This window comes from Octopus sinensis, linkage group LG10, assembly GCF_006345805.1.
Source record: "Octopus sinensis linkage group LG10, ASM634580v1, whole genome shotgun sequence".
NCBI classification, from domain to species: domain Eukaryota; kingdom Metazoa; phylum Mollusca; class Cephalopoda; order Octopoda; family Octopodidae; genus Octopus; species Octopus sinensis.
This window is the reverse complement of record NC_043006.1, coordinates 67,580,201-67,603,373: the sequence shown is the minus strand read 5'-3', so window position 1 is coordinate 67,603,373 and position 23,173 is coordinate 67,580,201. Positions and strand designations below refer to the sequence as shown.

At 38.2% G+C, this 23,173-nt stretch overlaps 1 protein-coding gene and 1 long non-coding RNA gene across 5 annotated transcripts in view; one reads left to right on the top strand and one right to left on the bottom strand.

Annotated features, from left to right (window-relative positions):
• The window catches only part of LOC118765156, a 72,830-nt gene that overhangs the window by 19,261 nt on the left and 30,396 nt on the right, over positions 1 to 23,173 (bottom strand). The window lies entirely within an intron of this gene.
• Positions 1 to 23,173, top strand: part of LOC115216711 (bifunctional coenzyme A synthase) — a 117,090-nt gene that overhangs the window by 81,772 nt on the left and 12,145 nt on the right. For 3 of the 4 annotated variants that reach the window (XM_036506753.1, XM_029786244.2, XM_029786245.2), the window contains exons 3-8: positions 3,861 to 4,075; positions 6,646 to 6,786; positions 12,721 to 12,850; positions 14,539 to 14,666; positions 18,726 to 18,807; positions 22,319 to 22,419. In XM_036506753.1, coding sequence (XP_036362646.1) covers positions 3,861 to 4,075; positions 6,646 to 6,786; positions 12,721 to 12,850; positions 14,539 to 14,666; positions 18,726 to 18,807; positions 22,319 to 22,419 — 797 coding nt within the window. Of the gene's footprint in view, positions 1 to 3,860; positions 4,076 to 6,645; positions 6,787 to 12,720; positions 12,851 to 14,538; positions 14,667 to 18,725; positions 18,808 to 20,356; positions 20,439 to 22,318; positions 22,420 to 23,173 lie in introns of all 4 variants that reach the window. The other variant, XM_036506752.1, reaches the window with a different exon arrangement.

Sequence of the window (23,173 nt, the reverse complement as noted above, 5' to 3'; positions counted from 1 at the left end):
CGATCTTTCTGTTTCTTAGAGATAACTTTAGATCTTATTTTCGTCCTAAAAACCTTTGTATGGAGTGAATGGTTACCTCTATGGAAATATATACACACACGTTATACATACATGTGTGCATAGATGAATATATAACTACATTTATATATCTATATACACTTTTGGGCGATCTTTGTGCTACTTAGAGATAACTTTAGATCTTATTTTCGTCCTAAAAACCTTTGTGCGGAGTGAATGGTTACGTCTATAGAAATATATACACACACATTATACATACATCTGTGTATAGATGAATATATAAATACATTTAAATATCTATATACACTTTTGGGCGATCTTTCTGCTACTTGTATATACTTATAAATACATTTAAATATCTATATACACTTTTGGGCGATCTTTCTGCTACTTGGATATAGGTCTTATATTTGTCCTAAAAAACTTTCCTGTCACACACTCACGCACACACACACACACACGCGCACCCTCACACACACACAGACGCACACACACACACACACGCACGTTAGCTTACAATTTTATTTATATATTTGCGTGTCTATGTGTGTAAAGAAGAAGTGGGAGGCAGAGTGAAAGAGTCACTCACTACAGAAAGTGAATTACTTTCACTTTTACCTCTATGGAAATATATACACGCACATTATACATACATGTGTGTATAGATGAATATATAAATACATTTAAATATCTATATACACTTTTGGGCGATCTTTCTGTTTCTTAGAGATAACTTTAGATCTTATTTTCGTCCTAAAAACCTTTGTATGGAGTGAATGGTTACCTCTATGGAAATATATACACACACGTTATACATACATGTGTGCATAGATGAATATATAAATACATTTATATATCTATATACACTTTTGGGCGATCTTTGTGCTACTTAGAGATAACTTTAGATCTTATTTTCGTCCTAAAAACCTTTGTGCGGAGTGAATGGTTACGTCTATAGAAATATATACACACACATTATACATACATCTGTGTATAGATGAATATATAAATACATTTAAATATCTATATACACTTTTGGGCGATCTTTCTTTCTGCTACTTGTATATACTTATAAATACATTTAAATATCTATATACACTTTTGGCGATCTTTCTGCTACTTGGATATAGGTCTTATATTCGTCCTAAAAAACTTTCCTGTCACACACTCACGCACACACACACACACACACACACACACGCGCACCCTCACACACACACAACGCACACACACACACACAAACACCCACACGCACGTTAGCTTACAATTTTATTTATATATTTGCGTGTCTATGTGTGTAAAGAAGAAGTGGGAGGCAGAGTGAAAGAGTCACTCACTACAGAAAGTGAATTACTTTCACTTTTACCTCTATGGAAATATATACACGCACATTATACATACATGTGTGTAGATGAAATATAATAATACATTTAAATATCTATATACACTTTTGGGCGATCTTTCTGTTTCTTAGAGATAACTTTAGATCTTATTTTCGTCCTAAAAACCTTTGTATGGAGTGAATGGTTACCTCTATGGAAATATATACACACACGTTATACATACATGTGTGCATAGATGAATATATAATACATTTATATATCTATATACACTTTTGGGCGATCTTTGTGCTACTTAGAGATAACTTTAGATCTTATTTTCGTCCTAAAAAGCTTTGTGTGGAGTGAATGGTTACGTCTATAGAAATATATACACACACATTATACATACATCTGTGTATAGATGAATATATAAATACATTTAAATATCTATATACACTTTTGGGCGATCTTTCTGCTACTTGGATATAGGTCTTATATTCGTCGTAAAAAACTTTCCTGTCACACACTCACGCACACACACACACACACACGCGCACACACACACGCGCACACACACACGCGCGCACACACACACACACACACACACTCACACACACACACGTTAGCTTACAATTTTATTTATATATTTGCGTGTCTATGTGTGTAAAGAGGAAGTGGGAGGCAGAGTGAAAGAATCACTCACTACAGAAAGTGAATTACTTTCCTGTCAACACACAGTGAATTAGTTTCAGTTTATTCGTTGCACACTGTGTGTGTGCGTTTGCATGTGCTGTAACCCAAACTAAGAAAAGCATTTGACATATACACCAGAATGTGAGTTTTCTCTAAATTTTGCTTAATTGGGGTTGAAATTTTAAAAACCGGACCTGGCAAAACCTGATGCATTCTACTCTTAAAAATGCTAGGTAAATTGTAATTGAAGAAATCCTATATTGTAGATTTCTATAACTGACAAAGGGAGGCAGATAAAATCTGCCTTTTATAATAAGAGATTTATAGAGCAATAACAATGGAGGGGATCAGTAGGTGGTATTCATCAACTTTTAGACATAATATTATGTCAATTTATTTATATATCATCAGTAAATCACAAATCTGAAAGAGAAGCACACTCTAAGTTATAGTAGAGTATTTAGATAAAGGTAGTTATGGCCTGTCTATAGGGTTACCCAGGGTATCATGTCTATAAAACACTTAGCTTTACATATACATCTTGTCAGAAAGAGAGGTTATAAGCCACCAGCCATTAGGGTCTGATGAGACATATGTAAAGCTAAGAGCTCTATGGACATCATACCCTGAGTAACCCCATAAACAGGTCATAACTATTTTCATCTAAATATATATAAATTAAGCACAAAATGGAAAAAATTTTTGTTCAGCAAACAAATTGACTACCATGGGTTATTATTTTTTTTTTTTCGTGAGTTTGCTTGTTGATAAAAAATTTTCTCTATTTTCTCCATTTAAATTTGATTCCTGATAAACTTTTGTTTATTTTGTTATTGCCTGTATCCTATGAGCATAGTATGCTTGCATATCCATGCCCAGGGTTAATATAGGTAATTCATAACGGTAGTAATAACGGATATTCTTATCCCTTAGATGGTTATTCCAACTGCTAACTCTACTTACCTTATATATAATTCGAACTCAAATATTTTCTCACACCGTCTCTGATGAAGGGATATCCATAATATCCCAGAAACAGCTGTAAGGCTATTTCTTTATAAATGTTTTGAAAACTCCTCACAACCTTGGATTTGTTATCTCATTCTGTCTAATATATGCTAATACATACATTCTATCTATCTAGGTTGTCCTTCAGGACACCCCTACATACATTCATATAAGTATATATATGTGTGTGTGTGTGTATATGTGTATGTATACACTTGCATTCACACACACAAACATTCATAGTAATACACACACTAACACATCACAGTGATACATGGGTGGACAGAAATGAATGCACACATATATATACACATATTAAACACACATCTATCTAGCTATCCAATGTGTGTTCGTGTGAGTGTATATACAAAATGTATGTATGTATGTAAATATATATGTGTGTAACAGAAGCCTCCAGTGAGGATCAGATGCATGATCCCTGGTTTACAAGACCAGTGCTCTCACCACTGAACTAGAGCCCTGGTCTTGTAAACCAGGAGTCGTGAGTTCAATCCTCACTGGGAGCTTCTGTAACACACACACACATACATACATATGTAATTATGTATATATACACAGACAAGTGCATAGACCTGTGTTGATGTTGTTATTTTTGTTGTCAACAGTTATATTGATTAGCTGAAACCTGAAGTGTGACAGCACTGAGGTTGTGTGTCACAGTTAGTGCATTACAGTGTGGTTAAATATTTTAATTTATGTTTTTTTTCTTCTATTCCCTCCCCCCCCCCAATCATCACCACTTCCATATGATGTCACATGATATTTCACCTACTCCACTCAATAACCAATGTCCAACAGGGAAGGTCCTCAGTGAACTACTTGAGCCACTAGAAATGCGGATGAACTCTGTCCGGGATTTCATTGAGGATGTCAAGCCTGGCATCAAAGTGGAGTTAGTGCCCCTGCAAGACATGTATGGACCAACTATCACCGATGCAACAATGGACTGTCTGGTGGTTACCAAGGAGACGAGTAAAGGGGCTACAATGATAAACACAGAACGGTCAAAAAGGGTAATTTGTCTTTTTTTTTGATACTTTATATTTTAAATTACATTGTTTTATTTCAAGAGAAATTTCATGCTGTTGCTGTTTAATCCTCAGGACAATCCTGATTGAATAGGCCTATGATCAAAAGCTTTCTAGCTATGACCATCCCATCTTTTACTGAGACACACTGACCTGAGTGTCACATGATCCAACATGTTTAATGCTAAGATGGTAGGTTATGATTTGAAGAGATTTGGCTGTTATTTCCAGCAGATTGAACAGCCACATAGAGGCTTATTTTTTTGAAGTAGTGTATAGGTGTTTTCACTGAAGCACCTTTGAATGTAGGCCCATTCTATCTAGGCTGACTGAGAGTTAAACAACATTGCACACACACACACACACATACACACAGGCATGTGTACACATGTCTGAGAAATACTCAACCATTTATATGCTAATTCAATAAGTCAGTAATTCTCTTGATTGTCCATCCATTCATCTTCTCCACTCACCATTCCTGGGGGTGTCACAGACATAGTGTCCTCAGGCACCTCCTCCACAGAGTCCTATCAGATGCAACTGTCATTAGTAGTGGAGGTGCATGGCTTAGTGGTTACGGTGTTGGGCTCATGATCATAAGATTGTGGTTTCCATTCCTGTACCGGGCACTGCATTGTGTTTTTGAGCAAAACATTTTGTTTCACATTGCTCCAGTCCACACAGCTTGCAAAAATGAGTAATCGTGTGGCAGACTAGTGTCTCATCCAGGGTAAAATACATAGGTTACAGAAACCAGGAAACCAGCCGTATGGGTCAGTATGATTCAGGAAGGAGCTTATCAACTGTTATTACACTTTCTGGCTAGATTCCCAAGCATGACCAGTTATGGATATTCAGCCATCTTTTGTACTCTAGGCACAGGACTGAAATTTTTGGGGAGGGGGCCAGTCGATTTGATCAACTCCGGTATACAACTGGTACTTAATTTATCAATCCTGAAAGGATAAGTCAACCTCAGCAGAATTTGAACTCAGAACATAAAAATAGATGAAATACCTATAAACATTTTGCCTGGTGTGCTAATGTTTCTGCCAGCTTGTCACTTTAACCCACCTCAATATTCTTTTCTGCTTTATGCACAAGGCCTGAAATTTTGTGGGAGGGGGCCAGACGATTTGATTGATCCCAGTGTGCAACTGGTACTTAATTTATCAACCCCAAAAGGATGAAAGGCAAAGCTGACCTTGGCGGAATTTGAACTCAGAATGTAAAGACAGATGAAATACCACTAAGCATTTCACCCACCATGCTAACGTTTCTGCCAGGTCACTGTTTCAACTGTCTTGTTCTTCATTTGCCCCTATGTTTGCTGCCAACTGGCTTGACTTGGCTTGGAGAATCCATCTTGTGATTCTCTCCTGTGACATTCTAAGCACATCTGTAGTACTGGTGCTGTGACCTTACAATGCAAAGAAGTAGTGGTTCAACCTAGAGAGACTCACTGATCGCTGAGCCATGCATTCTATCAAACTCACTAAGTTTAGTTCAGTTTTTGTGCCTATCCTCACCTTTGGCCATAAAAGTTGAGGTAATGACCAAAAGAATATGAGAGTGAATACAAGCATCTGAAATGGGATTCCTCTGAAGGATCTCTGGAATAATATCACTCATTTTGTATACTGTTTATATTACTTGGTGTTATCTTGATTGTTGATTTCATTACATTTTGGCTGTTGTATGCTCCAACCTACTGGTGTCTTCTGCTGAACTCGTGTTGTTTTGAAATTTCGAACCTAACCCTTTATTTGATTCCTGGGGGTATGCGGTTCTCATTCCTCATTTCATGAATATAAAATTATAATGTTAATCAATTGGTCAAACAACTGGAATAGACACTTGAAATTGGCAAACACCCGTTGACATACATTACCTATTTGGCTACTTTGCTATTGCTTACACACCACACACACATCCTATATAAGTGTACACAAGCATACTTACATATAGACATACACAAACTTGATTACAGACTCACTCAAACACATACTCAGGCATGCACATGCGCACACAGTGGTAACCTCCCAACTTGTGTGCTAGACTTAATCCATAACTTGGTCTTTAGATGTCCTTAGCACAGCCTACTCTGTTGTTTACATTCAGATTATATCTCAAGAGTGTATATGCATAGGATAATTTGGTATCTTGTTGCGCTGCTTCTTTCTGTTAAAACGTGTCTGTTGTGACTTCTTCCCCTCTTGAACTCCTAAAAGTGTTGAGGAGACTTTTTAAAAGGATCAAGGGTGCTGCCCTTCCTTCACTAAAAATGACTAAATAAATAATACGCTCACATAAATGGAAATACACACGAACATAACATAACACGACACAAATACATACATACCACAGATGCAGATACATGAAGACTTACACCACACAAACACACGTGTATACGTATAAATGTGCACGCGCAAACACAAATCTACATACAGATACACATGCACAAATACGCATACACAAACACACATGCACACTACACAAACAAATACATACCCTCCATTTTATTGTTTGTTTCATCGTATTTTCCCCTGTAGGGTCTCCCTCCTTTGGAAGTTCGCGTCATTGATTTACTGGACGAGGAAGCAAACACAGACTACCAAGGCCTTCTAGAACCAAAGATCAGTTCATCAAATGAACGTAAATTGTTACTGGGAACATTGATAAAGGAACCTGACGTAAGTCTAAATAAATACGATTCTTCAACGCCTCTCGTGCCTCTTTCTAGAGCAATATTTGCTTGTCTCGGTGACTGTTTGTCTATTGTTTCCTAGATCTGTCTGTTTACTTGTCTGCGTGTCTGCTGGTATACTGGTCACTAAGTCTGTCTGTCACTGCCTGTCTCTACTGGTCACTATGTTTTTTCCACTGCTTCGTTCTCTCTTTCTCCTACCCACGTTCCCGCTTCTTTGTGTCTGTAAGACTAACAAACTCTTTTAGTACTCTCTCTCTCTCTCCTTTTCTCTCCCGCTTTTACTCTCTCATGTCCGTCTATAAGAACCGTCTACTGCATCTCTGAGATGCAGTGTCTCCTTGTCAGTGAATAAATCAGTTTCGAACGGCGAAAAATTTCGACACCATATTATAAATAATGGATGTTTAAGCAAAGTTAACACTCTTTGTGTGTTTCTGAATGGCTAACATGACATGCGTCTTTCATGCTGCAATCATTTTAGTTTCAACACACGGTCTCCGATCAAAACACTTGCTTGGCAAGTACACCTCTAGAACTATATATACTCTCTTACATTAGACGTAACGACACTAATATGTATGATAGGGTGTCTATTTTACAGAATGCCATTCACACCATTCTGTCTGTGCAAGCATCACCGTTTGCTTGAGGTAACAGTTGTCTCCCTTGAACGCTTGCCTGTAAAACAAGAGCGAAGGCAATAAAAAAAATGAACCAAGGTATATTTCACGGAAATAATCCATTCAGCTATTGGCACAAGGCCTGAAATTTTGGTAGAGAGGTGACTCGTCGATTACATCGACCCCAGTGTTCTACTGGTATTAATTTTATCGAGTCTGAAATGATGAAATGCAAAGTCAACTTCGGCGGAGTTTGAACTCAGAACGTAACGAGTCGGAAGAAATGCCGCTGAGCAATTTATACGACGTGCTAACGATTCTGTCTGCTAGATAATATACGACATACCTACATAAATGCGCCCCACCTAACTTTATTTCCTCATAAGTTTCAGGAAAAATGGATATTTTTAAAACAAAATTTTAAAATACCTTTCAGGTACTGTAGATTATGACAATCAGAATTTAATATTAAAAAAAAAGAAAACAAAAGAAAAAAGTGGGCGAGCTCACATATATACTAACGCATAACACATAATATCTACAAAATAAAACGTGAAATTAATTTTGAAAAATATAGTGATTTGTGTCAGTATGTTATGTATATGCGTTCACATTTTTTAAAAATTAAATTCTGATATAATTGGAATGTGCACCACCTGAAAGGAACTTGTACAAAACTTCCTTAACAGATCTCCATTTTTTTCTGAAAGTTATGAGGAAACAAAATCGGGGATGGGACACTCTTGTAATAAGTATGCCAAAATATCAATGTATAATGGTGTTCATATTAACAACAATACTCCCTCTTCAGCATACCTACACAATTGTGCCCCTCCAACTTTGTTTCCTTATAACTTCAAGAAGAACTAATATTTTTTAATGAAATATTCTACAAGGTGCAGGCGTGGCTGTGTAGTAAGAAGCTTGCTTCCCTACTACATGGTTCTGGGTTCAGTCCTACTGCGTGACAGCTTGGGTAAGTGTCTTCTACTGTAGCCTTGGGCTAACCAAAGCCTTGTGAGTGGATTTCGTAGATGGAAACTGAAAGAAGCCCGTCATGTATATATATATATATATTTTTATATGTGTGTGTTTTTGTGTCTGTGTTTGTCCCCCACCATTGCTTAACAACTGGTGTTGGTGTGCTTATATTCCTGAAACTTAACAGTTCAGTAAAAGAAACTGATAGAAAAAATACTAGGCTTACAGAAAATAAGTCCTGCAGTAGATTTCTTTGACTAAAGGCAGTAATCCAGCATGGCCACAGTCAAATTACTGAAACATGTAAAAGAGTAAAAGAATAAAATTAGCTTTGGATGGTGTAGATTTTGATTATATCAGAATTTATGATGAAACTTTTTCTCTGAGGACGAAGTGAGGAGTTTCTGAAAATTCCCATGAATCAGTTTTGTTTTCTCTTAACATTCAGAAAAATGGGTAATTTTTAATGAAATTTTCTAGAAATACTTTTGTGTGGAGATTATGATTATATGGGAATTTAATATGAAAAAAAAAAAAAGGGCTGGGTTCGTACATATGCATACTGACACACATCACATATCTACAAAATGAAACTTGAAATTTCGAGAAAAGAAATTGATATGTGTGTCAGTATTTATGCATACAAGTCAATCTTTTTTTCATATTTTAATTCCGATATAATTGTTGTCTGAAATATCAAAAGATATTTGTAGAAAATTTGTCTGAAATATCAAAAGATATTTGTAGAGAATTTCATTAAAAAATACTTTTTTTTTCTGAAAGATATGAGAAAACAAAGTGGATTCATGTGAATTTTCTGAAACTCCTCATCCTAGCCTCGGAAACAATTTTTTTACATTAAATTCCGATGTAATCTTAATCTGCACCATCTGAAGCATATCTGTAGAAAACTTCATTAAAAAAAAAAAATCTATTTTTCTTGAAGTTATGAGGAAACAAAGTTAGAGGGGCACATTCGTGTTGGAATACTTCTTCCTCCTTTACTTTTACATATGTGTAGAGATGTGTAATAGAATAAAGTTACAGACAGGCAAACAACTGGTCTCAGTTCAGATTATAACATTTATGTATTATATGACTTGAGGATGGAAATGAATGTTCATGTCAAGATGAATTAATCTGAGAAATCGTTAGATAAAGGGCAGATAACTGCGTTTGGTTTAAAACGGTATCCTGCACAAATTAGACTTAATTTTGTTGTTGCTTAACCCTTTCGATACCAACCCAGCTGAAACCACCTCTGGCTCTGTAGCACAGATGTCTTGTTTTCATAAATTTTGAATTAAAATTTTCCGCCAAACTTTAGTCACAATTTATGTTCCTAACACTAGCTTAATGATAACTAAGTTATTTTACTAAATTCTTTGTTAAATTTAAAATCAATTGAAAGAAACACATAGCATCTCAAAATAAATGCGGTAACAAAGGGTTAACAAATGATTAATTTAACAAATGACTAATTTAACCCTTTTGATACCAACCTGGCTGAAACCGCCTCTGGCTCTGTACTACAAATGTCTTGTTTTCATGAATTTTGAATTAAAATCTTCCACCAAACTTTAGTCACAATTTATATTTCTAACACTAAGCTTAATGATAACTAAGTTATTTTACTAAATTCTTTGTTATATTTAAAATCAATTGAAAGAAACACAGAGCATCTCAAAATAAATACGGTAACAAAAAAAGGGTTAACAAATGATTAATTTAACAAATCACTAATTTAACCCTTTTGATACCAACCTAGCTGAAACCGCCTCTGGCTCTGTGGCACAGATGTCTTGTTTTCATAAGTTTTGAATTAAAATTTTCCGCCAAACTTTAAGTCACAATTTATGTTCCTAACACTAGCTTAATGATAACTAAGTTATTTTACTAAATTCTTTGTTAAATTTAAAATCAATTGAAAGAAACACATAGCATCTCAAAATAAATGCAGTAACAAAGGGTTAACAAATGATTAATTTAACAAATGACTAATTTAACCCTTTTGATACCAACCTGGCTGAAACCGCCCCTGACTCTGTACTACAAGTGTCTTGTTTTCATGAATTTTGAATTAAAATCTTCCACCAAACTTTACTCACAATTTATGTTCCTAACACTAGCTTAATGATAACTAAGTTATTTTACTAAATTCTTTGTTATATTTAAAATCAATTGAAAGAAACACAGCATCTCAAAATAAATACGGTAACAAAAAATGGGTTAACAAATGACTAATTTAACCCTTTTGATACCAACCTGGCTGAAACCGCCTCTGGCTCTGTACTACAAATGTCTTGTTTTCATGAATTTTGAATTAAAATCTTCCACCAAACTTTACTCACAATTTATGTTCCTAACACTAGCTTAATGATAACTAAGTTATTTTACTAAATTCTTTGTTATATTTAAAATCAATTGAAAGAAACACAGAGCATCTCAAAATAAATACGGTAACAAAAAATGGGTTAACAAATGACTAATTTAACCCTTTTGATACCAACCTGGCTGAAACCGCCTCTGGCTCTGTACTACAAATGTCTTGTTTTCATGAATTTTGAATTAAAATCTTCCACCAAACTTTACTCACAATTTATGTTCCTAACACTAGCTTAATGATAACTAAGTTATTTTACTAAATTCTTTGTTATATTTAAAATCAATTGAAAGAAACACAGAGCATCTCAAAATATATACGGTAACAAAAGGGTAGCCAAGTCAGCTTTGATTCATGTTCAGATACCTACTAATCAAGCAAAACTTCTTTCTCTGTTATAAGTTGTGCGTGTGTGTATGTTATAAGTAATTGAAAGGTAGAAAAAGGGCAGAACCAGTTACCGATCCAGACAAAATACTTAGCGGCATTTTTTTCTGTTTCTTCATGTTCTGAATTCAAATGCCATCAAGGTCGACTTTGTTTTTCATCCTTCAAGGGTTGATAAAATAAGTACCAGTTAAGTACTGGAGCCATGTAATCAACTAGCTCTTACTCCTCAAAATTGTCAAGCTTGTGTCAAAACCCCCTCGAAAGGTTTAGACTCTAAACCAGGGGTTCTCCACCATTTTTCATCCATCTAGCTACATGGTTTCGGGTTCAGTCCCACTGCGTGGCACTTTGGGCAGGTGTCTTCCACTATAGCCCCGAGTTGACCGAAGCTTTGTGATTGAATTCAGTAGGTGGAAGTTACTGCTGTCTTTATGTGTGTGTAGGTGCTCAGTGCCTCTCCGAAAGAGAGAGAGGGGACCCCTTTCATATATTATTCTGGTGGACTCTCATAGCCATTCGATGTTTAAAAACTATGTGTGTGTGTATGTTTGTGAGTCTGTGTTTGTCTATCCACTGTTATTTGACAACCAATGTTGGTGTGTTTATGTCCCCGTAACTTAGCGGTTTGGCAAAAGAGACCAATAGAATAAATACATGGCTTACAAAGAATAAGTCCTGGGGTCGATTTCTTTGACTAAAGGCGGTGCTCCAGCATGACTGCAGTCAAATGACTGAAACGAATAAAAGAATACATACATGAATGTGTGTGTGTGTGTGTGTGTGTGTGTGTGTGTGTGTGTGTGTGTGTAAAAGGAGTGGGTTGTAGCTTTACCCTGGTTCTGCCTAAATATTGTCACCATTTAGTGTCCACAGGTTGGATGGTTCAACAGGATCTGACTATCCCGAGGGCTGTGTTAGTCTCCAGTGTCTACTTTAGCTAGGTTTGTACAACTGGATACTCTTCCCGTCACCAACAACTTTACAGACTGTACTGGGTGTTTTTAACATGGCACCTGGTACACTGACAACCATCAGTATCTGAATGGGAATTGGTAATAACCAGTAAATGTGAAATAGAGGTAGAACTAAAAATGGCAAATACGTGACTAGTCCAGTTGCATGGAATGGAAATTAGATTGATGAAATCATACGGAATAAAAAATGGACCAGTCTAGTTACATGGAATGAGCTATTAGTATTTCCATTGCTTCATACCTTCTCCACCATCTTCTGTCTGTCTGTCTGCCTGCCTGTCTCTGTCTCTCTTTATGTGTGTGTGTTTGTGTATGTATGTATGTATGTGTGTATCTGTCTGTTTGTCTGCCTGTCTGTCTCTTTATGTGTGTATGTATGTATGTATCTGTCTGTCTCTCTATGCATGTATGTATGTATGTGTCTGCCTGTCTGTCTGTCTATCTGTCTGTCTGTCTGTCTGTCTGCCTGCCTGCCTGCCTGCCTGTCTGTTTATTTGTCCATCCATCCATCCATCTATCCATCTTAATGTAGATTTCCTTCATATATATTAAATATTTTATCATTGCAGTTTTCTACAAAACCAATTGCAAATTGGCCATACTGTATTGGTTTGACCGGTGGCATTGCAAGTGGCAAATCATCTGTGTGCAAGCACCTGCAGAATCTTGGTGCAGCTGTTGTGGACTGTGATAAATTAGGTATTTCCTTCTTTCTTTTTCTTGCTCAACTGTCCATCTGTATTCCTCTACATCTCTCTCTACATCCAACCTGTTCACTTAAGAATCACCTGATGCCAGAGTTCCAACTATGTCCAGCACTCTTCCTCTTGCTCCCTCCTTCTTGTGACAATTTGGACTGGTGCTTCTAAAATCCAGGCCAGATCCAAAACCTGGATTCTTTTAGGGACTCACACCCTGCCAAAAAAAAACTTTTTAAATGTCAGGCATAGGCATGGCTGTGTGGTAAGAAGCTTGCTTCCCAACCACATGGCTCTTGGTTCAGCCCCACTGCATGGCACCTTGGGCAAGTGTCTTCTACTATAGTCACGGGCTGACCAAAACCTTGTGAGTGGATTTGGTAAATGGAAACTGAAAGGAGCCCATCGTATATATATATATATATATGTATATATGATACTTAATCATATTGAAGGGTTTAAAAACCACAAAATTAGGGATAAAATTCCGAAAGGGACAAAATGAAAAATAAAAACTTTTACCATCTAGTTTCCTGGACCAATTGGTTTCTGATTTTAGTTTAGCAAATAAGATAATTTGCTAGGTGAAATCGTCCTCAACAGGTACACCTCAGATTAAATATATAAACATGAGGCTTTAGACGTTTTAGAACCTAGCTGTTCTTTCTAGTGTGATGAATCCTATGAGTGGATTCCTCTTATGTGTATAAATTTACACTGTATTTTATGAGTAATACATAGTCTTTGGACTAAATTTTTACACGCTAGGCCACTGGGAGTGAAAATTTCTATTAATTTCCAATTCCCTTCATATAATTAAGTATTGTAACTTTTTGGATAATTTTCGAATTTTAAAAGTTGGCATTTTCTTATTGCCGATGAGGAGCTGCGCCTGCACAGTAGATTTGAAAAGATTAGGATGTATAAACAAGAGACGTATAATTGATTACCTCGTGTTTATATATTTAATCTGAGGTATACCTGTTGAGGAGAATTTCACCTAGCAAATTATCTTACTTGCTAAACTAAAATCAGAAGCCAATTGGTCCAGGAAACTAGATAGTAAAAGTTTTAACTTTTCATTTCGTTCCTTTTGGAATTTTATCCCTAATTTTGTGGTTTTAGAACCTAGCTGTTCTTTCTAGTGTGTTGAATCCCATAAGTGGATTCCTCTTATGTGTATAAATGTACACTGTATTTTATGAGTAATATATATATATATGTATTAATAGTTATCACGAAGCTAACATGGCAGTACAGAAAAATAGGACGAATGCTGCCATTCATTAGCTCCAAGAGGCCATCACCTCTAGCTAGCTATTTGACACATGAACCTGTGTTCATTATAGCCTTTGAACAGGGGAGGTTAGCCGCTTCCCCTTGCTGGTCTGGCATCTACAGACTAGTTTCAGGGTATTTGCCCCTTATCAATGTAGAGCAGCCGAACAAGGCTGGTGTCGCTACTGAGTGTCCGTTCAAAGGATTATTTACCTAAATTCAGTGGAATACATCCACTGGTTTTCAATAATAGAAATATAGTTATGACTTCTAAAGCACAACATTTTTATCAATGATCAGAAGTACCATAAGTACTGCAATCTCTCAGCCTTTCCTCTCTCTCTTCCCTCCTCTATCTCTTTCCCCCTCTCTAGCACTCGCATTATAAAACCTTCTCTTTCTCCTTCCTAGGTCACCAAGTGTACATCAAAGATACTCCTGTCTATCATCAAATTGTGGAATATTTTGGTAAGGAAATTCTGGCATCAAATGGAGAAATCCAGCGGTCTTCATTGGGGAAGATTGTCTTCTCAGATAAGGTCAGTTTTATAGTGACTGATTACTTTTTTCTAGATAGGCGCAGGTATAGCTGTGTGGTTAGGAAACCTGCTTCCCAGCCACATGGTCTTGGGTTCAGTCCCACTGCATAGTACCTTTTACTCTTTTACTTGTTTCAATCATTTGACTGCGGTTATGCTGGAGCACTGCCTTTAGTCGAGCAAATCGATCCCCAGGACTTACTCCTTGTAAGCCTAGTACTTATTCTATTGGTTTCTTTTGTCAAACTGCTAAGTTACAGGGATGTAAACACACACCACCATTGGTTGTCAAGCGATGTTGGGGGTCAAACACAGACACACAAACATATAGACACACATACATATATATATACATGTAGCGGGGGTGGGTGTGCTGAAAGTGTAACTGCTAGAGTAAGAATAGCCTGGGCAAAGTTTAGAGAGCTCTTACCCCTGCTGGTGACAAAAGGTCTCTCACTAAGAGTAAAAGGCAGACTATATGATGCATGTGTACGTACAGCCATGCTACATGGTAGTGAAACATGGGCCGTGACAGCTGAGGATATGCGTAAGCTTGCAAGAAATGAAGCCAGTATGCTCCGATGGATGTGTAATGTCAGTGTTCATAATCGTCAGAGTGTAAGTACTTTGAGAGAAAAGTTGAACCTAAGAAGTGTCAGTTGTGGTGTGCAAGAGAGACGGCTGCGCTGGTATGGTCATGTGACGAGAATGGCTGAAGATAGTTGTGTGCAAAAGTGCTACAACCTAGCAGTTGAGGGAACCTGTGGAAGAGGTAGACCCAGGAAAACCTGGGACGAGGTGGTGAAGCACGACCTTCGAACTTTAGGCCTCACCAAGGAAATGACTGAAGACCGAGTCCTATGGAAGTGTGCTGTGCATGAGAGGACCCGGCAGGACTAGTCAGGCCATATCCCGTGGCCCCTACCTGGGACGTAGTCGATCCACCTGTGCATACCTTCCTTCTTGTGACACTTGTGAAGACCTGCTGAGGCAAGTGAAAATCAATCAAAATAGATGAACATCAATGGAATTTGTATCTTTGTGGTACCAGTGCCTGTGGCACACAAGAAAACCATCCGAACGTGGCCGTAGCCAGTACCGCACCGACTGGCCTCCGTGCTGTGGGAACATGGTGGCACATAAAAACACCATCCGAAGACCCGGCAAGACTAGTCAGGTCATAACCCGTGGGCCCTACCTGGGACGTAGTCAGTCCACCTGTACATACCTTCCGACTTGTGAGACCTGCTGAGGCAAGTGAAAATCAAATCAAATCAAATCAAAACAAATCAAAATAGATGAACATCAATGGAATTTGTATCCTTGTGGTACCAGTGCCAGTGGCACACAAGAATCCATCCGAACGTGGCCGTAGTCAGTACCGCTTGTGGTACCAGTGCCGGTGGCACACACTTTGTGGTACCAGTGCCGGTGGCACACATGAGAACCATCCGAACGTGGCCGTAGCCAGTTCCGCATCGACCGGCCTCCGTGCTGTGGGCACGTAACAAACACCATCCGATCATGGCCGTTCGCCAGCCTCATCTGGCACCTGTGTCGGTGGCACATAAAAACACCTTCCGAAGACCCGGCAAGACTAGTCAGTCCACCTGTGCATACCTTCCTTCTTCTTGTGACACTTGTGAAGACCGGTTGAGGCAAGTGAAAATCAAATCAAATCAAATCAAAATAGACAAAATAGATGAACATCAATGGAATTTGTATCTTGTGGTACCAGTGCCTGTGGCACACAAGAATCCATCAGTGCCGTAGTCAGTGCGGTGGGCACATGACAAACACCATCCGATCGTGGCCGTTCGCCAGCCTCATCTAGCACCTGTGTCGGTGGCACATAAAAACACCATCCGAAGACCCGGCAAGACTAGTCAGGCCATAGCCCATGGCCCCTACCTGGGACGTAGTCAGTCCACCTGTGCATACCTTCCTTCTTGTGACACTTGTGAAGACCTGTTGAGGCAAGTGAAAATCAAATCAAATCAAAACAAATCAAAATAGATGAACATCAATGGAATTTGTATCTTTGTGGTACCAGTGCCGGTGGCACGTGGCACATAAGAAAACCATCCGAACGTGGCCGTAGCCAGTACCGCATCGACTGGCCTCCGTGCTGTGGGCACGTAACAAGCACCATCCGATCGTGGCCGTTTGCCAGCCTCATCTGGCACCTGTGTCGGTGGCACATAAAAACACCATCCGAGCGTGGCCGTCTGCCAGCCTCGTCTGGCACCTGTGTCGGTGGCACATAAAAACACCATCCGAGCGTGGCCGTCTGCCAGCCTCGTCTGGCACCTGTGTCGGTGGCACATAAAAACACCATCCGAGCGTGGCCGTCTGCCAGCCTCGTCTGGCACCTGTGTCGGTGGCACATAAAAACACCATCCGAGCGTGGCCGTTTGTCAGCCTCGTCTGGCACCTGTGTCGGTGGCACATAAAATCACCCACTACACTCTCGGAGTGGTTGGCGTTAGGAAGGGCATCCAGCTGTAGAAACACTGCCAGATCTGACTGGACTGGTGCAGCTTTCGGGCTCCCCAGACCCCAGTTGAACCGTCCAACCCATGCTAGCATGGAAAGCGGACGTTAAATGATGATGATGATGATGATGATGATGATACGATGGGCTTCTTTCAGTTTCCATCTACCAAATCCACCCAAGGCTATAGTAGAAGACACTTGCCTTCAAGTTTCTTCTGCTATAACCTCGAACCAACTAAAGCCTTGTGATTGAATTTGGTAGTCGGAAGTTCCTGTCGTGTGTGTATATGTATGTGTAAGTGCTTTTGGTTCCTAACAGAGAGGAAGGAATTAATGTATTTAGAACAGTACACCGTTGTTCAGCTCCATATATTCCCTAACTGTGCAAGATGCATTTTTAATCCTTTAGCATTTAGATTACTCTGTCGAAAGTAATGCTTATCTATAGAATCTTATCTTATAGAATCCAAGGAACCAGCCCTATGAATCTATATGACCCAGGAAGGTGCTTATTATCCAACGTGTCCATCCACTTTTTAAGATGGTAGGATTTAATTTGAGGGAATTTATCAGCTATATCCAGCATATTGAGCAAATGTGTTGAGGCTTCCTCAATGGCGCTATTGTCCTGAATTACCAATCATATGCTGTTGAGTTCAAACGTAACCAAAAGGGCCGAGAGCTTTGTGCATGGCACTTACCACAATTTGATAATTGCCATGTATGAAACTGTTGGTCCTTGAGTCACTTTGTAACTTCTGTTGACTTAGAATAATAAAATGATTATATACATATTCTTTTTTTTTTCTTCTTACTTGTTTCAGTAGTAGAAGACACTTACCCAAGGTGCCATGCAGTGGGGCTGAACCCAGAATCATTTAGTTGGTAAGCAAGCTACTTACCACACAGCCACTTCTGTGCCTATATACTCATGTTTTGAGTTCTGTTTTCCCTGTTTATGTTACCACACTTATATATATATCATTGCTGTTGTCACCATCAACATTGTCTGTCATCATCATCATACATCTGCCTTCCATGCTGGCATGGGTTGGACGGTTTGATAAGAGCTGGCCTGGCATAAGACTGCACCAGACTTCTGTGTCTGTTTTGGCATGATTTTTCTGGCTGGATGCTCTTCCTTACACCAACCACCCATCAGAGTGGACTGACTGCTTTTTACGTGGCACCAGCATATATCATCATCATCATCATCATCACCATCACCATCATCATCATCATCATTATGATTATTTAACATCCATGTTCCAAGGGGCGGACAGTTTAACAAAGATACAATGGGTTCAAGGACTGCATTGTGCTCCAGTGCTGGTGGTGCGTAGAAAGCACCCACTACACTCTCGGAGTGGTTGGCATTAGGAAGGACATCCAGGTGTAGAAACATTGCTGGATCAAATTGAAGCCTGGTGCAGCTGCTGGCTCTCCAGTCCTCAGTTATACCGTCCAACCCATGTCAGCATAGAAAACAGACGTTAAACAATGATGATGATGATGTATTTGTTCATTTATATATTTATTTATACATGTATATCCATCTAACAGAGTAAACTGCATCAACTTAACAGTATGGTTTGGCCTGCCATAGGAGCTGCTGTCAAAGAGGAAATTGCCAAATTTGCAAAAGGTTGGTGACACATACTTTTCTTTCCCGTCTTTCTGTTTATTTTCCTTTATATTTGTGTGATTGTGTTTTATGCTACAAGTCTATGTATTTGTAAGTTTGTGTTTATGTTAGAAATCTATGTATTCAGGTTACTTTCCTGGACCAATGCCAGACATCCTGAACAAGTAATTTGGTATGAATATCTAACCTGGGTATTGGTCACATTGGTTTTTCACTTGCTGATATATGTCATCTGCACAAATGCTTACCAAAAATTATTCAAAAACTAAATGGATTTAATCAATCAATTTAATCAACAAGATTTGAAAGATTAATGAGTTTAATCAAATAAGTAAACCAGATTTCTAATAAGTGATGTTATGCACTATTCTAAGCATGTAGTCACGGATGCATTTGTCTTCATAGTAACCTTGAATGAGTCTTTGAATTTTCTTCATGCTGAATTGATGGCGTTAAACGTATCTGTAATTGGAAAATAGTTACATCCACCGCAGTACTTGATTGGTACTTTATTTTATTGACCTTGAAAGATAAAAGGGTGAAGTTGACCTTGGCAGAATTAAATACAGAATATATAGGTAAGAATATATATGGTAAGAAGCTTGCTTCCAAACCACATGGTTCCAGGTTCAGCCCCACTGCATGGCAACTTGGGAAAGTGTCTTCTTCTATAGCCTCGAACCGACCAAAGCCTTATGAGTGGATTTGGTTGACGGAAACTGAAAGAAGCCTGTGATATATATATATATGTATTATAATAAAGTGTAAAATCATTAATGATTTTACCAGGGGGTCAGTGCGGAAATAAAAACCTTATAGGTAAATTTCACAAATATTTTTTTCTAGTACATGGAGACATTATCCCTTGTTATAATTATGTATATAATTATTAAAATATATGTATGTATGTTTGACCGCAGTCAAATGACTAAAACAAGTAAACGAAAAAAACAAAGCAGAAGAAATGTCACTAAGCATGTTGTTTGGTGCAATCATAATCATTATCGTTTAACATCCGTTTTCCATGCTGGCATGGGTTGGACGGTTTGATAAGAGCTGGCCTGGCATAAGACTGCACCAGACTTCTGTGTCTGTTTTGGCATGATTTTTCTGGCTGGATGCTCTTCCTTACACCAACCACCCATCAGAGTGGACTGACTGCTTTTTACGTGGCACCAGCATATATCATCATCATCATCATCATCACCATCACCATCATCATCATCATCATTATGATTATTTAACATCCATGTTCCAAGGGGCGGACAGTTTAACAAAGATACAATGGGTTCAAGGACTGCATTGTGCTCCAGTGCTGGTGGTGCGTAGAAAGCACCCACTACACTCTCGGAGTGGTTGGCATTAGGAAGGACATCCAGGTGTAGAAACATTGCTGGATCAAATTGAAGCCTGGTGCAGCTGCTGGCTCTCCAGTCCTCAGTTATACCGTCCAACCCATGTCAGCATAGAAAACAGACGTTAAACAATGATGATGATGATGTATTTGTTCATTTATATATTTATTTATACATGTATATCCATCTAACAGAGTAAACTGCATCAACTTAACAGTATGGTTTGGCCTGCCATAGGAGCTGCTGTCAAAGAGGAAATTGCCAAATTTGCAAAAGGTTGGTGACACATACTTTTCTTTCCCGTCTTTCTGTTTATTTTCCTTTATATTTGTGTGATTGTGTTTTATGCTACAAGTCTATGTATTTGTAAGTTTGTGTTTATGTTAGAAATCTATGTATTCAGGTTACTTTCCTGGACCAATGCCAGACATCCTGAACAAGTAATTTGGTATGAATATCTAACCTGGGTATTGGTCACATTGGTTTTTCACTTGCTGATATATGTCATCTGCACAAATGCTTACCAAAAATTATTCAAAAACTAAATGGATTTAATCAATCAATTTAATCAACAAGATTTGAAAGATTAATGAGTTTAATCAAATAAGTAAACCAGATTTCTAATAAGTGATGTTATGCACTATTCTAAGCATGTAGTCACGGATGCATTTGTCTTCATAGTAACCTTGAATGAGTCTTTGAATTTTCTTCATGCTGAATTGATGGCGTTAAACGTATCTGTAATTGGAAAATAGTTACATCCACCGCAGTACTTGATTGGTACTTTATTTTATTGACCTTGAAAGATAAAAGGGTGAAGTTGACCTTGGCAGAATTAAATACAGAATATATAGGTAAGAATATATATGGTAAGAAGCTTGCTTCCAAACCACATGGTTCCAGGTTCAGCCCCACTGCATGGCAACTTGGGAAAGTGTCTTCTTCTATAGCCTCGAACCGACCAAAGCCTTATGAGTGGATTTGGTTGACGGAAACTGAAAGAAGCCTGTGATATATATATATATGTATTATAATAAAGTGTAAAATCATTAATGATTTTACCAGGGGGTCAGTGCGGAAATAAAAACCTTATAGGTAAATTTCACAAATATTTTTTTCTAGTACATGGAGACATTATCCCTTGTTATAATTATGTATATAATTATTAAAATATATGTATGTATGTTTGACCGCAGTCAAATGACTAAAACAAGTAAACGAAAAAAACAAAGCAGAAGAAATGTCACTAAGCATGTTGTTTGGTGCAATCATAATCATTATCGTTTAACATCCGTTTTCCATGCTGGCATGGGTTGGATGGTTTGGCAGGAGCTGTCCAGATTCCAGTTGTTTGTTTGGCATGGTTTCTATGGCTGGATGCTCTTCCTAATACCAACCACTTTACAGTGTACTGGGTGCATTTTACGTGCCACCAGCATGGGCACATTTATGCAGCACTGGCATGAGTGCATTTTATGTGGAACTGGCACCTGTAAAGGACAAACCTGTATGTATGGATGACAGCGGCATTTCGTCCTTCTTTAAGTTCTGAGTTCAAATTCCACCAAGGTTGACTCTATTTTCCATCCTTTCAGGACCAATAAAATAAGTACCAGTTATGTACTTGGATCGATGTAATCATCTAGCCCCTCCCCTTAATTTCAGGTCTTGTGCCTACAGTAGAAAGGATTATTATTATTATTGAGTGAGAGAGCTGTGCATGCCATCAAAGTGACACTGGGGTAAAATATATGAAGCTCAGTATATCCATCATGTCTACCCATCTGATAAGGGTACACCAGGCACATGCATCACAACCATTTGTGCGCGACATGGTGATCTCATATCAAGATAAACAGCACATGACCTTGCAGGTGGGGCCCAGTTAGAATTTTCTTCTTGTCGAGTAACCCATCCCGCTCAAAAGGTCCCTGAATAAGGGTTGTTTAAGGATGTTGAACAAAACACCCATGTTTCCAGAGGTGAATTATTCAAACCCTAAAAAATCCCTCTCAACACATGGTTATGATGCTACCCCATTATTATTATTATTATTATTATTATTATTATTACTAATATTATTATTATTATTATTGTTATTATTACAATATGCTTGCATAGATAGATACATTTTAACATTTTCATTTTTGTTACAGAAGGTAAAGATATTGTTGTCATTGAAGCTGCTGTCTTATTGGAAGCCAAGTGGACCCACATGGTGCATGAAACTTGGGTGGCCATTATTCCAAAAAATGAGGTTTGTGTCACTTTATTACTTATTAAAATTTTAATGTGTATAAAGAACCCCCTAATTTTTGGGGTTTAAAATTTGGAAAAAAGGTTTTGTAAGGGATTATAATACTATGTATAAGAAAATCCCATTTTTTCAAACCTAATTTTTGACAAAAAAGGGGTCCTTATACATGGGTTCCTACCCTCACATTTATTAGTTGGAATTAAGAATACAAAATTGAGGCATGGCTGTTTGATATGAAGTTTGCTTCCCAACCACATGGTTCTGGGTTCAGTCTCACTGTGTGGCACTGCTTGACAATGGGTGTTGGTTTATCTACATTCCCATAACTTAGTCTAGCAAAAGAGACCAATAGAAGAAGTATTAGTCTTATAATATTAGGGTTGATTTCTTCAACTAAACCTTTCAAGGTGATGCTCCAGCATAGCCACAGTTCAATGACAGAAACAAGTGCTGAAGTACGACCTTCAAACTTTAGGCCTCACCAAGGAAATGACTAGTGAATGTGACTTTTGGAAATATGCTGTGCTTGAGAAGACCCGGCAAGCAAAATGAGACCATAACCTTGTGGCCTATGCCAGGGGCGTAACCAGCCCACTTATGCGTACCTTTTCCTTCTTTGGACACTAAACCTGTTGAGGCAAGTGAAATCAAAATCAAATTCGGTGACTAGCATCTGTGATAGTGGGGTGGAAAAGAGCACCATACGAGTGTGATTGTTGACAGAATGGCTAACCTGCTTCTATGCCAGGGGCAC